The sequence below is a fragment of the Anthonomus grandis genome, chromosome 16 (assembly GCF_022605725.1).
Source record: "Anthonomus grandis grandis chromosome 16, icAntGran1.3, whole genome shotgun sequence".
Lineage (NCBI taxonomy): Eukaryota > Metazoa > Arthropoda > Insecta > Coleoptera > Curculionidae > Anthonomus > Anthonomus grandis.
This window is the reverse complement of record NC_065561.1, coordinates 22,163,818-22,180,015: the sequence shown is the minus strand read 5'-3', so window position 1 is coordinate 22,180,015 and position 16,198 is coordinate 22,163,818. Positions and strand designations below refer to the sequence as shown.

Sequence of the window (16,198 nt, the reverse complement as noted above, 5' to 3'; positions counted from 1 at the left end):
TATTTTGTTAATTATTACTTCAAATATAATTTAACCCACACATTTCCTGTTACAGTTTTTTAGTCTAAGTCCTTTATATAGGGAGGATAATTAGGTTAGTGAATTGCAGTTTTGTATTCAAGAGAAGGGTGCAAAAAATTGATTCGGTATAAAGATTTAGTCAGTTACCTTTAAGAGAACTGTCACACATTTAAAACTAGGTCAAAATATATCGAACATATCTAATGCATAGAAATTGATGACATAAAATTGTTTGACTTACCTATACAAAGTGTAGGTGGCAACCCGATTGCCATAAAGTATTGAATCGGCAATAAGATTGCCGTAAACAGTACGTAGAACACCCACACTTTGGAGAGGGTGCTTCTCTTTAACGAGTATAATGCTACAAGCCAAATGGCGTAAAATACTGCATAAAGGTCCATCCTTATGGCTATTACGGCCACTGTAGCCATAAAACTTATCTAAAATGATGTCAAGTTAAACATATTAATATTATTATTTGCAAATAAAGTGGTAATTTGTACTGGCGACCTTTTGCATGCAAATCGTTAATTAAGAACTAATACCTTTATTCATTCAACTGTAAAAATAACAGCAATTTTACTGTTAACTTCCCTACCAGTTTTAGCGGGAGCAATTAACTGATCCTAATATCAATACATCGTTTTTTGACCCTAATTTTCCTATGTATGTGAAAGGGGATATAAGTTAAAAACATTGATTTTGAACATTTAATTTTAAAAAAAAATTATGCCCTTATAGGCCTTTTTTTAGTAAATTATAAAAGGCTTAAACTTTTTGTAGGAAATTTTAGTATAGAAGCTCCTGTATACAATCAATCTTCAATTATAGTTGAAGAAACATTCAAGGAATCCCAGGATTCAAGAATTATCCCATTTTTTTATTAACATACGCTTAGATGTTGGCTGATTTACAATAGATTAATCATTTAATTGACTGCAGGCATTTCTGTGATAAACCTTCCAATATCTTATCACCTACTGCAAGAATTTTAATGATTTATTCAATTAAGAATGTTCCAGGGAATCCGCGAATCAAGAATCACAGCACTATTCTGATCACCAAGTGAAGATTTATTAGAAGTGAATGATTTTATTCAGTACCTGCATTCCTGTAATAAATTTTCTAATATCTCATGATATAATAAGCCTTTATTTCCAACAGGCAACTTGCCCAATAACAGGAAACAGTTGCAAAACAATGAAAAATATAGTTAAAAAAAACACACACAAACAAACCTAAAAGAATGAAAAGAAAAGAAAAAGAGTAAAGTAAAGTCACATTCTCAAAAGTTATCCAAAAAATTAGAACAAATAACTATTAATATGATATAAAAACCCAATTATAAAAGTTTAACAAAATAATCACATATTCAACAAAATTAAATTAAATTAACTGCAATATACCTACTAACTATAACTTAAACACATGGGCCCTAATCCCAAGAGTAATGATCCACCAAGATATCGATAATCACATGAACCGGAGAGAAATTTATATCGCACATGTGACAGATCCGATTAAATATAGCGCATATTGTATATAGTGGCGATTTCAACAGGATGTTAGTAGGAGGCTTTGGCAGAAAGAATGTTAGGGGATGTCTAGCATTAAGCCTAGGCACTATGAAACGTACACCAGAAAGAATATGGAATAAAGAATGATATACTGCAAAATCAATTTTCCCTATACCGTATGACTCATATTTGTTTTTTAAGATTTTATAATTAATGGGGTCAAAGTTGATAGGTCTACAAAGATGTAAAAGGCAGGTATATGTCTATCCAGAGCATTATATAAATTCAAGGTAAGTTTGAGTAAGTTGATCTTTTTTAAATATTCCGAATTGGTTGTCATATAAAAATTGACAGATAAAGACACAGTTCTTGAATTAGTTACATTTTTATTAGGTCCATTTTTGTGTAAAGGTATTGCGATTTCTGTTTTTAGGATATTCTTTTTCATACTTTTCCCTCAATTTACTTTAATTTTTCTTAACCCTATTCATACCAAATTGTATCTAATAGTTGTACGGAAACTTTTAGGTTTGTCCTAATTTCGTATAATAATGTATTTTGCAAGTTATCATAGTGCGGAAATAGTGTTTTATATAAAAAGCAATCGTATGCATTTTTGTAATCTTTTTTTTTTAAATAAATTTGACTATTTCCTAATACCTAATAAATGATTCTTGTTAAAAGGAACTTCAATCAAATTAAATATAATTACAATATCAGAACAACTAAGTTACAAAAATGAGGATGATTTCATAAACGTTTGAGCAAAATTTTTTTTTGCTATACAATAATCTTAAAATGACCATTGGCTCATAAAAATATTATGCAGTTTTCATTATATTCTTCACTTCTTCTTATATTTTCTTCATTATTTATTATTATCAATATGCATTATATTCAGTAGGATCTTAATATGAAATATTATCCTTACTTCGACTCCAAACTTGAAATAAGCGTAATTCGCCAAATACTTCAGCATGTCCTTTAAGCTCCTGTCGGCATGCACTCTGGTAATTCTCGGGAACATAAAGAAAGCCCTAGTGGTCGGTTTCCCCCTGGCCAACTTGTAATAATACTGCCTGACCAAAATCACTGAATACAGGGTCACTATTAAAATATAAATTATGTTCCACTTGACCAGACTGGGCACGGATCGGCCCACTTCATCGGACTTTTCGAACCCCAACCAAGGCATGTTATTCGATATATAAGTATTGTTTGGGTCCTGTAAAACACACTCTCTTAAAAATATATAAAATCAAAAATTGTAAAATCCACTTACGGCTTTACAAGTAACATTCCACCATTTCCCCGGAGTGATATACTTGATCTGATACAACATCCGGGCCAATAAAAAGAGCGACACCAGAACCGAACTTGAATAAATCGTGAATAATTGTACGGCCCTCCCGAGGGTAAACGACAAGGGGATCATAAAAATTAGGATGAAGTATAAGGCGCATTTGTCGTATACGCACAGAAGCATGGCGAAGAACAGCACTATTCTTCCCATGTGGATTTCCAGGAACAAATACGTTAGGTTTAGGATTTTGTGCATCCTGGTCACCCATCTTTCTAGGACCGCTTTAAATGTTATATCTGTTGAAGAAATTGAGCTGAGTTAGTAAGTATAGGATGTATTGAAATCGAATATGTGGTTTACATTACATTATTTTATGTTAAGTACCACTTATTTTAATAATAATTAGTAGTCGAATGCACTCCTCTAAACAGGGTGACCACGGTAACTTTGGCAAAAATTGTAGGGTAGGTAGGGACGCCATAGGCAAGTATTTTGAGCATAGGAACCCATGTCCGGAAAAGCCCCCGTTCGGAGATGGGGCTGTTTTAAAATTGGACCCTTTGCGGCCCAACGTACACGAAAAGTTTTTTTTAACTTTTTCTGAATACCATGTATAGTTTGTCAAATGTCAGGTTGACTTTGAAATCGTTTATTTGGCGGTTAAGGAAGTAATCACGATTTATATCCGCACTATGTTGTGAATTGAGCGGTTGTTTTAAAATTGAAATTTTTGCGCCAGATGGGAAAGCAATAAGGCAATCCTGGCAACCTATCGTACACGAGCCACAAATTAAACGCTTTAGTTTAAAAACAAAAAGATGTAATAATTGCAATAAAGCTCTCCACAAAAAATACCGGAGATAACTCATAAAACTAAAATTATTAAAATAAAACTAGTCTTAAAATAACTGTCAGTCAGGTTGAAGTTTCCGTCAAAAATGTATGGTTGTCATTGACAAAAAAAATACATGGTGTTCAGAAAAAGCAAAAAAAAACTTTTCGTGTACGTTGGACCGCAAAGGGTCCAATTTTAAAACAGCCCCATCTCCGAATGGGGGCTTTTCCGGACATGGGTTCCTATGCTCAAAATACTTGCCTATGGCGTCCCTACCTACTCTACAATTTTTGCCAACGTTACCGTGATCACCCTGTATATGGTAGCGTTTTAAAATTAATTTAGTTATTGTAAAAAAATTAAATAATACTTCACAATTTACATAGTTAGTTGAAATGTCCATTTTACAACTGAGGAAAAGTCTTTTTTATATTTGATGATTTGAATTTTAGATTTAGTTTCATAGAATGGTTAACATGCTGTCTTACTTTGTAATCTCTATAATACACATGCAGTATGTATGGAAAAGAAATCTAATGTTTTGTATACAATATTTGCCTAGAGTATTTTTTTATATATGATTTTTAAAATGTAATTCTGTATAATTAGAAGCAGATAAAGTGAGTTTTTGAACAGGCCTCCTCACACAATTATTCCGTACTTTATAAGGGATTCTACTGAAACTTCATATAAATATATTAACATGTTTTGATTAAGGTGATATTTTGACAACTTCTAAGTCTTCGTTTTCTAACTTTAGTAATGCAAAATTAGGTTAAGAACTATCTCAAATCATTTAATTATTCACTATCGAAATATATTACTTACTTTCAAAATCGCTTAATTCAAATCTGTACGTTGACGACGTAGGATCATCTTTTTCACTTCTCTCAATCACCGCTCCGCCTTGCAGTGAGCTCTGGTTCAAGTCGTCATCGTCTGCTTCCTCCTCCTCGTTTATAATGCTCGTATTTTTAGGATCTGAGAGCACCATAAAATCGTTGTGGAAGTAGTGTAATTGAACAACGGTTATTATAACAAAGAACGTCGGGGTAACCAGTCGAACAAAGAGCTGTTTAGTCTCGAATTTCTCTAGACCTATATCCAATTGTCTATAAAATATGAGAATGGTTAATAGTGCTTGATTCAGCTCTCTTAATATGAACTTACTGCTCTTTTTCGACGTGCAAGTACTCTGTCCAATACTCAGGAAAGTTGTCAAACTGGTAAGTGTATGTTAGTACAAGTACTAACATGGAGAATATGATGACTACCAGCCAAAATCCAAACATCATTTTACGCCAGATAGTGAAGGATAACTGCAAAAAACAATGACTCATAAATTAAAATCTGCTGTTGTGTGTGCCCCTCGGTTATAGTACCTGGAAGGACAGTATAAAAATCAAGAACAACGCCATATAGAAAATCCGAAACCCGGTCATTCTTTGGCCGGTAATCGCCACGGCAAAGAGCGTTATCGCCACCACCCATATCCAAAACTTGGTGAGGAATTTCTTCAGGTAGCCCCCCACAACGTCCATGATTTTCGTTTCCTTTTTCTTCGATTCATTGTTGGCACCTGCAAGGTAACAATCCACCTTATTTTTTCTGTTAATAAACATTCGAAATTCAAATATAAAGTGACCTGTAATGCGGATTAAATATTAAAAAGGCTTTTTATTTAAGGCTATCGCGTGTTTCCGAACGTTTATTTGATGCAACGATAACAAAATAAATAGAAAATCGGTGTAAAATGATAAGAACTCAACTATTTATATAGACGGCTAATATTCAAATTAATACATCAACTAATTTAAGTGTGTCTTCTAGGCATTATATATTTATAATACTAAATCAGTTTTTAATTTTCAACTGACTAGAAGAAAATACTTTATTTATTCCAGGAAGTTGGTTTTACCAGATTTTAACTGCCTGGAAAAAAATATTTTTTTAGTCTTTTAAGTGACTATATATAAAATTACAGGAACAAGATGTTATAAAACTAAAGATTCACAAAGTAATTTTCTCATTTTATGATGTGTTATATACGAAATTATGAAGACATAATTTCTTTAATATTCCACTAGCATGTGATTTTATTTCTGATACTGCTTTTGCTACTTGACCCATGAATGACATATTAACGTAATATGGTTCTTACCTGACGTAGCGGCTCCCACTGTCAACTGTAGAGGCGCCACCATATCAGCGAGAGCACTAGACTGTTTCTCGAGCAACCTCTCTTGCATATACTGCCTCAGCGTAACCCAAAACATACAAGTGTACAAACACTTGACCAACAAGGGATTGCAAGGCAAAACGGCCACTTTTAAAAATCCAATCTGGGCCAAATTGATATTCTGTATCTTCGAGGGAAGCTCTTCCTCCGTTAGGTTCATGGAGTAAATGTATGCGGATAACAGGAGGAACCAGGCGTAGAACACTAGAAAAGGGCTGGAGCGGAGCATCGATTTCCTTTGATTCGGTACGAGCCATATTAGGTTGGCCCATATTAGTAAAACGAACGTTAGCCAACTGATGTAGGTTATGCTCCAGGCCTAAAAATAAGGAATTTTCTTGTTTAAAGAAGTATAATTTAATCTGAAGGAATATGTCAATGGGTGTATAGTATGGTTTTGAGTGCATTGTCTTTCAGGTGATTGATAAAGGGTAAAAATCAGGGAATTTGTATCGACCTAGATCTGGTGTTCCTCAAGGTGGACACTGACAAACTCAATTCAACTTCAATTTGTTTATTAATGACATAGAGCAATAGATTACATTATATCTTATAAGTATCTAAAGTTTGTAGATGACAGGAGATTCTGAAGCTGATACAGGCAGGGTTAATTGCTTTTATTCTTTTCATACCTACTCGTTCTTAATTTCCTTAAATTTTTACGTTAGTTTATTTAGAAATCAACACATGATTGACGTATTTTGTTCTATAAATGGTAAGTAAAACTTAAAAATGTTAACTTTGGTAAATGATCTGGAAGTTTTCTTTGTTTTTGAGATCATTATAATGCAATGGAAAATCTGGGTTTTATTTAGGTTAACGCGTTATTTTTCACTTTCATTTTTAATAATTTTATGCTATTTTTTGGTAAAATCTTAATTCAATTAGAGTATCCTCTGTGGTTTGGTCTCCATACTTTGCTGTACATACTGATAAGTCATAAGGAGTTAAAAGAAAATTCATAACAGTTTTGCAACTTTAAATTTGGAAATTGAATTCATGATGTCTGTTTTGTCTATAAGATTATTAATTGACTGTCCAGCTTTATTTGAGCAGACTCTTAGTGTGAATTAAGGTTAGGTACCATGGAACAAATTATGGAATGCACAGTCCATTGGGTTGATCATTAAATTTTCTGAGTCGACATTATTATCTTGATCCATTTTGAGGATTAATCAATAAATTTAAAAGCAATGGAACAGGAGATTATAATATTTATTGTTATATGAATTTGATATTTAATTGTATTTGCCATTGTCTATTTTATCTACTAAATTCTAAAAGTAGTTCTAGACTCTTAATAATGGTTAGATTCCTAAAATGTATAAAGTGGTTTGATTGTTTAGTTGAGTTATTTGTACATGGATAGTGCCACTTTATTGTAAGCTTTGTTTACTTATATGTCAGGTGTTTTGTGTATGTTATGGTAAGTTTTTGTTGAATTCTCCTTTTTTCGGGTTACATAATTTTAATTATTGTTTAGGTCTGATGATGCTCTAGTCGAGCGAAACATGTAACCTTTGTAATTTTATTAAATGTATTTGTGATGCTGTAGATTTCGTGTTTTTACCTTTTATAAAAGTGTATGACCAGCATCTTTGAGATAATGGATGAATTTTTCGAGTTATATGTATGTAGATTTTTGTTAAATTTTTAATGGAGTTCTTACATTTTTTGATAGTAAATAAATTAATCAAATCTTACAGGAAAGCGCACGAGTAAAATTACTTTATTAAATATATCTAAATTTGACTTTGAATAACATTGAATCGGTATGACTTGAACGGCCACATACTAACTTCTCTGACTTTATTTCTATATTTCAATCTTGTCCTCCCAAGTAACCTTAAAACTGATATGAGACAAAATCATCCAACCGATACACCAATTTCTCTGGAATGATTTACTATTTTCCCCGATTTAACCTTCAAATAACCTTAAACTAATCTCTGTGTGATTTAAGACTTACCATCATAATAATATTCGTTCCCAAATACGATACTCTAATGATAATTTGCAGAAGATTCTCGAGGAAGTAAACCAAATTCTCTATAAGTGTTGGCTGATAGTTTTCTTCTAAGTTACCTGTGCAATGATAGTTAAATATAATCGATACAAAAATTATTATTAAAAAAAAATATATTTTACCCATTTCATCCATTGGAATATCCTCGGGATGTTCCCCGTCCACTGTAACGCTTCCAGTGGAATCTTGCATGATGGCGCTCCGTTTACTGGATCCATATCTTCTTGTAGGGCTGACACCTTTGATCAACTATTAAAAAATATAATTTTAGACTATTAAAGGGAAGGGCAAACTTTTCAGTTAAAGATCTTGGTGCGAAAACTGTATTGAATGAAAAAAAAATAAATTCAAGGAACGAATCATCGCACAAAGATCTCCGTTTGGAAAAGTGTAAAAGTTACTTGCCCTGGCATTTGCATGAAAAAAAAAGAGTTAACCTTTAAATCTACCATCACCCGTGACATAAAAGCAATAACGAAGCAGTAAAAGAAAGTGAAAATACATACGGGGGTGTCCTCTCTCGCGTCTGATTCGTCAGAAATGCGTCGTTTTGGATCCTAGAAAAAACCAGCAGCAGCCAGGCTTTAAAGCGCATTTAAACAATAAAAAATAAAATAAATATATTAAGGATTATTATAAGCGTAATGAGTGTAATCGGTTCTTATTTAAAATTATTTACATTATTATTGTATATTCTGTAATATGATTCATTCACCACTTAGTGTGTCTTATTCGTCAAAGATTAGATAAGAGTCTTTATTTCTCGCTTTCCTTGAATTAAAAAAAAATCATGAATTGATCCTTGTTGAGTAAAACAGATACTTATAGGCACGACTGGCCAATTGCTTTTTTGAGTACAAAAGGACCTACTGATTAAGGTGCAACAGAAAATCATAGGCAAAACCTAAAAAAAATTACATTACACTCAACACTTTTTGACCAATTCAGTACAATTCTGGTCGAATTCTAGTTAGTATCAAAAGAAGAAGAAGAAGAAGAAGAAGAAGAAGAAGAAGAAGAAGAAGAAGAAGAACGCTCTCCTATTTTTACATATCGCACATTGATTTTTGCAGCCGTGTTTTATGTAAATAATTTAAATGAATAAATTGCAAAGCAAAAAAAATCGATTACATCTAAATGCCTTGTAAAAGTCATGCAAAAAAAATATGCAAAGTGCAGACTAGAGCCGCTTACTCGCACTTTTCTCCCTGCACTTTGCCACCTGTGTTTAGTAATAGTCGCGGAACGCATTAGTTGTTTCTTCGTAACCTTATCGGAGAGCTGCCGGGAGAGTTTCCCTTGAAAACTGCCCTCCAAGCGGGAAAACGCGCCCTGCTTCTTCTGAGACTACAATAATTCGTTAATATTCAAAATTTTACTGCAGGTTAGTTACACCAGTAAAAGCCACCAAGTTGGTTCGGATGCGTTATATGAACAATAAAAGATGCGGTTAATTATGTCAGCAAACATATTGGCATGAAACAATTAAGGGAGTACTTACTTCAGGTTGTAGTAAAGCCTTTGATTCCAGCACTAGTATATAGAAGAGCCAATAGAGGGCGAAAGGATTAATGTACGAAGCCCATTCGGTTTTTTCAAAGTTAAAAGTGCGCGGATCGGTTTCATTCGTAATGTCACAATATGAAACTCTTAAGGGGGTCAGACCGAAATATCTGAAACATTAATGAATTCAAGTATCAACAAAATTCGCCTCTACCTACACTCCTTGTAAAGGATTACAAATACCAAGTTTATACGAGCAATTAAAGCACTTTAGAGGTTAAACCAGTTTAGAGATAATTCAGTTTGGCCAGTGTTTACGTGAAAGATTCCACCTGAAAGTAAAACAGCTGTTTACCATTGCCAACTTAGGAATTAAAAAAAAAATAAATTGGTTGAGCTAACTAGTTAGTTTATTACTTGAAAAATTGATTCGTTAAAGTAAAAAGTGATAACAAAATGGCAAAAAATTAACATCTAACCTTAAAATATCTATTTATAATTTTTTTTAAATCATTTAAGCACATTTTTGGTGGTAGCATTGAGACTTAAATCGGTTGAGTGATGACAGATGTTTACATGGTGTTTTAAAACTTTATTTAAATCGATTTAAGCTAAACCGGTTTACGGGTATTTATACATGCGAATTATGTTAAGCCGATTTCCACTAAACCACTTTAAGGTGCTCGTATAAACTTGGTAAATGATTAAGTTCAAATAAAATTACCAAACAGTTTTACCACTAGCAGATACTAACATCGAAAATAAAGAGTTTTGGTTAGTGATAAAATTATTTCATAATTTGAGTGTCACACCAAAGATGCCAACCATGTTATTATTCCAATATAAAAAGGTCGATATATTAGTTTTCTTTTTGTGTTGGGCTCAAGAGCTTACATCACTATTAATAAATCTGCTGAGCTTGTATTCGATTTGCTGGCAAGTGGCCTTCTTAAAAAAATGTTTATTAGGCAGTTTGGGTTTCTGTTTCTGTAAGCATCGCCTTTAAAAAATAAAGTTAATAATAGTAGTTGTCTCGCGGAGCCCGTTTTATAATCATTACATTTTATCGATTAATTTCGTTCTTTAAATAAATTAATCTTAGTGTTTTCATTGCGTCCTGAATCCTGTATATTCCAACAGGTTATGGGCCCAGGAGCGCTAAAATAAACTGAAAGGGCGTGAAAATTATTCGGTGTGGAAGTTCCAAATGAGTGCGTTATTAAAGTTAGACAGACTTTGGAACTGTGTTACTGGAGAATGGGCTGCGGATGCTGATAGTGCGACTAAAGCGCGACGTGAGGAGAAAGCCTTGTCAAAAATAATTCTTTCTCTGGATAAGTCGACGTTTCCGCACGTGATGCAGGCCGAAAACGCTAAGGATGCACGGAGTGCCCTTGAAAAGGCGTTTGAAGACAAAGGGTTGCATCAAAGACTTAGAATGCTCCGAAGTTTATGCTCCATAAGGCTAGAAAACTTTAGCACCATGGAGAGCTACGTAAATGAAGTAATGGCTCTTTTCCAGCAACTGATCTCTATTGGATGATGAATTCTTAGGAGTTATAATGTTGCAGGGACTGACTGAAGAGTACGAGCCTATGGTTATGGCCCTTGAAAATTCGGGTGTAGATATAACCTCGGACTTTGTAAAGACCAAATTACTTTAGGACAAAAAGTGGCAAAATGGCAAACTAAACGGGGCAGTGCTTTAGTTTCCAGGAAATTTAAGAAACTCCCATGGTGCTGGAAAGAACATTATAAAAATCAATGTCCTGCTCAAAATAAAAAAGGACCCGGCTCAATCCTCAAATCCTACCAAAAATAAGGATCATCGAGGAGGGAAGAGTTTATTTGCTGCTGCTCTGGGTGTTAATATGAATGGCTCGTCATGGTACGTGGACAGTGACGCCTCATCTCACATGACAGGGAATCGTGGTTCGCTAAAGGACATTACCAATTAGCACTCAGGACAGGAAATAATTGTGGCAAATGACTCGAAACTGTGTGTCAGTGGTACTGCTAAAAGTGTCGCGAAACTAGAGCAAGATGGCAGAGAAATGGACATACAAGGAGTTAAATATGTTCCAGAACTTTCTGTAAATTTGTTATCTGTGAACTCTATGGTTTCGAAGGGATACTGTGTTTATTTTGACCCCGAGGGATGCAAAATAGTTGACCAAGAGAGTGAGGAGCCAGTAGCTACGGCGACAAATGTTGATGGCTGGATATTGTTCCGGATTATGTCAACGTCGTAAGTACCTCAAATTCACAGATGCTATGGCATAGGAGATTGGGACATATTAACCATTGTAGCAAGAAATTGCTACAAAATGGATTGGCAGCGGGTATTTCTTATTCCGAAATACAGGTTCCGGAATACTGTGAAAGTTGTCTTAAGGGCAAACAAGCAAGAAAACCGTTTCCCTATAAAAAGGACAAAGAGGTTGTGCCACAATATCTGGACCTTATCCACTCAGATCTTGTGGGACCTATGGAAGTTGAATCTTTTAGTGGTAAAAAATATATATTCACCCTAATAGATGATAACATTTTGCTGTATGGTGGAAAATCAAGTAGAACGAAAAATAAAAGTTTTAAGGACGGATAATGGCGGTGAATACTGTAACGAAAAATTACAACAATTCTTGCGTGATCGTGGGATTAAGTATGAATTGACAGTCCTCAACAGAATGGCGTGACAGAACGCTATAATCGCTCCATACTTGAGAAAGTTCGTTCTATGCTGATGGATTCTAATAGTCCAAAACAAATGTGGGCGGAGGCAGCCAATACAGCGGTATATTTGTTGAATCTTTCTCCAACAAAGAAACTACCTGGATCTACGCCAGCAGAAAAATGAACTGGCAAGAAGATTGATATAAGCCACCTAAGGATCTTTGGGTGTAGGGCTTATGTTCACATACCAGATGTCAAACGGAGGAAACTAGATAGAGAATACATCTTTGTGGGTTATTGTGAAAATAGTGTTGGATACCGTCTTTTGGATCCAAGTAACCATAATGTAAAAATAGCCAGAGATGTTGTATTCTTAGAAGACTCAATGCCAGATCGTGCTAGCTTGGATGCTCATACTTTACAAGAGACTTTAAGGGTTATAACACCATCAGAGACTCTTGACGAAGCTGTAGAGAGTAATACTTCCAGTACTACCAGTACAAATAACGAGTTCGAGACATCGTCAGAGCGTACAAAATCACCAGACGAAGTGATTCGTGAAGTGTCAGTGAAACCCAAGCAGTGATCTGTGAAAACCCCGAGGAACCTAGATATCCGTGTAGAATAAGACGTCATCGACGATATTGTTGATTTTGCAATGATAACTTTGTCAAATGATCTAGAGCCAACAACTGTTTCTGAAGCATTGTCAAGTACCAGAAGTTCTGAATGGCGACAAGCTAGTAAAAATGAATTAGATGCTTTTAACGCTGACAATGCTTGGGAATTGGTTGACAAACCTCACAATAAAAACATTGTTAAAAATAACATAATGAAAATGGGGAAATTGTTAAGTACAAAGCTAGGCTAGTTTGTAAGGGCTTCACCCAAAAATATGGTGTCGATTACCTTGAAACTTTTTCACCTGTCATTAGATTTATTAATTCAAGGTTATTGTTGGCTATGGCAGTAGAATTAGATTTATTTCTTAGAAGCCGATCATTTAGACGTAGAAACGACATTTTAACTAAATCCTTAGGTAGCAAGAAACATACGTTTATTTGTAATAAGTTAAACCTAAGTTAAATTAACTTATTTGCGTGTGTTAAATCTGCAACCATGTTAAAGTGTTCTTATTTTGAGACCTATTATATTGAGGGAGGATGTTGTTATTCCAATATAAAAAGGTCGATATATTAGTTTATTTTTTTTGTGTTGGGCTCAAGAGCTTACATCATTATTAATAAATCTGCTGAGCTTGTATTCGATTTCCTGGCAAGTGGCCTTCTTAAAAAAATGTTTATTAGGCAGATTGTGTTTCTGTTTCTGTAAGCATCGCCTTTAAAAAATAAAGGTTATAGTAGTAGTTGTCTCGCGGAGCCCGTTTTATAATCATTACATTTTATCGATTAATTTCGTTCTTTAAATAAATAGCTTAAATAAATGAATCTTGGTGTTTTTATTGCGTCCTGAATCCTGTATATTCCAACAAACCATAGGACTAATGATTGAGTTAATAAATTAAGACTAGGTTATTAAACACTTATACACGACTAAGATTTTTATATTTTGCCAATTTTCTAGAGAAAATTATGAAAAATAAATAATTACCTGGCCCATGTGCTGTTCCTATCTAAAAGTTCTTGGGACCAGGGAAACTGATAAGCATAAAGGGCGCTCATGTGCAAAAATACGAACGGTACCACGCAATACATCAGGATGGCGAACCCCCTGCGTAATTGTTTATAGCATGACCACCAGGTGGCCACCGACAAAAATATCAAAAAATATAAACCTCCTATAATTGACGGTCTCAGTACTGCTGCCAGGCAGAGCGTTATCAAAACACCATAACGACCTGAAAAGTACGTCGTCACATATTGAACTTGTAGGTTTTACAGAACACGATGCTCGCTCTTACCTACACCTATGATAAATAACAGGTACTTTTTCCTATTTTTAACTTCGTCGTTTTTTCTCTCACTTTCAGTACGATTGTCTCCTTCGGAAGTCTCCTCGGGGATGGTTAACTTCTTAAATAAAACGTAAAAAACTATCGAGATTACTAACATAATGGGTTCGGGTGAGATCCACGTAAAGGCATCGTTTATCGATATGTGATTCAGTCTTACAAAACCTACGTGCCGTAGGAGTTTCTCTAAAAATTCACAGTCCTAAAACAAAACGAGGACAATAGACATTTTACAAATACACGGCATTGTTACGGTAATAAAAATGTTACCTTCAAAAAATGGGCATATGGCGGCATAGCGAACAGCGTGATTTGAAAACTGAGCTGTCCCAAAGTGGTTAGGGTCGAGACGGCGATTAAGATTTTGAGAAATATGCCGGTGTGTCCTTTCATGGTGAGGTCCGTTGGTACCGGTACAAACGGAGTGTAGCATAATAGCAGGAAGTATGTGGCTGAGAGCAGTGATGGCCTGAATATGATACCTGAAACATTACATTATTTTAGTTTAGAAGTATTAATAATTATCAATTTAATTTATGTAATTGTTGTAACTAGGGTAAATGGAATAGAAAACATTTGTTATAAAATTTAACAAGATATCTAATAAAAACAGTTAAAGGAAGATTAAAAAAAAACTATTTATAGGTTTAAGAGCTAACAGGATTTTCAGCTACATCAACCAATATTGTTGCAAAGAAGAGGATTGAAAAAGCCATGATAATTAACGAGTCAGGCGGATTTTATTTACTATCCAATTTTATACCGTCAATAAAAATTCGTGCTCTTATATCAGGACCTTTTGACAAAGTCACTTATTTTACGACCCATCTCCTAAATTTACAGCTTCGCTAGTGAATTTTGATTTGACCCATTTCCTTCTTTGAGCATTCATAACTTAAATAAAATTACGATATATTAGATACATAGAATATAGAAATTAAGAGATAGACTTTGTATACAACATTATTTTGTTAGTTACAAATACAACTATTTGACTTTGACATTTCTTAGAAAAAAAATAAATCTGCATTAAAAAAATGACATGAAATGATAAATCGATATACATATAAATAAATAAAAATTAAATTCGTCGATTTTGGCCCACTGTATAGGGTTAAAATAGAGGAGCGGCGGCAAACGACCTAGACCTGCCCACAAGCTAATTAGGAGTTCTTCTATGAGTATGTCCCGCTTTTGTTGATGCACTGTTTAGTTATTAGTTCTCTGATCAATGAAGACGACCCACTTTTTCAGCTCTGTACTCGGAAAGTAGGACAGTAGTGTTAGCCTAACCGGATATATAACTTTTTCCTTGATATTTGGCCCTTTTATCTAACAAAAATGACTGATTTGGAAAATTTACCTAAATTAAAATAAGTATTTTCAAATGGACATTACTCACCTTGTACCAATGAGAGCATTAAAGTTGATACGTTGTTTTATTCGGAAATAATACAGTTTTATTTAATTCAAATGAATTTTTTTAATTGCAGTTTTTTAATTGATAAGACTCATTTATCTTATACGCTAGAATGTCACAATTTCTTAAACTTTCGACGTTAAAAAAAATACTATAGACAATAACTAAAAACTATACAGATAAGTCTCACGTGAACTCTAATCGACCCGTTAAATTTCATAAAATTCAAAGAACCGTTGCGACCTGTATTGAATTCCCTTGACAAAAATCGAATAAAATAAAAGCTTTTCACTTTTAAGGTGCCTTGTCCTAAACAAAAAAAGGAAAATTTGTAAATAATCAAGTTGTAACCCTGCATTATAAAAAGGTAAATATTGTTTCTCTTTCCTAAATAGAACAAAAGTTATAAGCACTTTTGCCCGAGAGGTTCCGATTTTCGGCAATAAATCCCAAGAAGAATAATTATTTATAAATTTACGTACACTACCGGACAAAAGTGGAGAAACAAAGTGTTTTTATATTAGTGTATTTAATCATTAATTTTTTATTTTTTTAAAATATAATTTTGTTTCTAGTCTTCAGTACCTCAGTAAAAAATTTAAAAAAAAAACAAGTGACAACTAATATATTTTATTCTTGTTTTTACAGGGGACAAAAGTGGAGAAACACTATTTTTATTTATTTTT

General features: G+C 33.8%; 1 protein-coding gene across 8 annotated transcripts in view; it reads right to left on the bottom strand.

The window, feature by feature from the left end:
- LOC126745978 (piezo-type mechanosensitive ion channel component) overlaps positions 1–16,198 on the bottom strand; it is a 49,881-nt gene that overhangs the window by 28,577 nt on the left and 5,106 nt on the right. For 6 of the 8 annotated variants that reach the window (XM_050454041.1, XM_050454039.1, XM_050454042.1 and 3 more), the window contains exons 3-16: positions 14,363–14,574; positions 14,042–14,294; positions 13,732–13,978; positions 9,446–9,617; positions 9,139–9,291; positions 8,067–8,193; positions 7,888–8,003; positions 5,841–6,237; positions 5,062–5,258; positions 4,850–4,998; positions 4,508–4,791; positions 2,824–3,140; positions 2,473–2,766; positions 263–464 (exon numbers count right to left, since the gene is read on the bottom strand). In XM_050454041.1, the coding sequence (XP_050309998.1) occupies positions 263–464; positions 2,473–2,766; positions 2,824–3,140; positions 4,508–4,791; positions 4,850–4,998; positions 5,062–5,258; positions 5,841–6,237; positions 7,888–8,003; positions 8,067–8,193; positions 9,139–9,291; positions 9,446–9,617; positions 13,732–13,978; positions 14,042–14,294; positions 14,363–14,574 (3,120 nt within the window). Of the gene's footprint in view, positions 1–262; positions 465–2,472; positions 2,767–2,823; positions 3,141–4,507; positions 4,792–4,849; positions 4,999–5,061; positions 5,259–5,840; positions 6,238–7,887; positions 8,004–8,066; positions 8,194–8,450; positions 8,502–9,138; positions 9,292–9,445; positions 9,618–13,731; positions 13,979–14,041; positions 14,295–14,362; positions 14,575–16,198 lie in introns of all 8 variants that reach the window. The other 2 variants (XM_050454043.1, XM_050454046.1) reach the window with 2 other exon arrangements.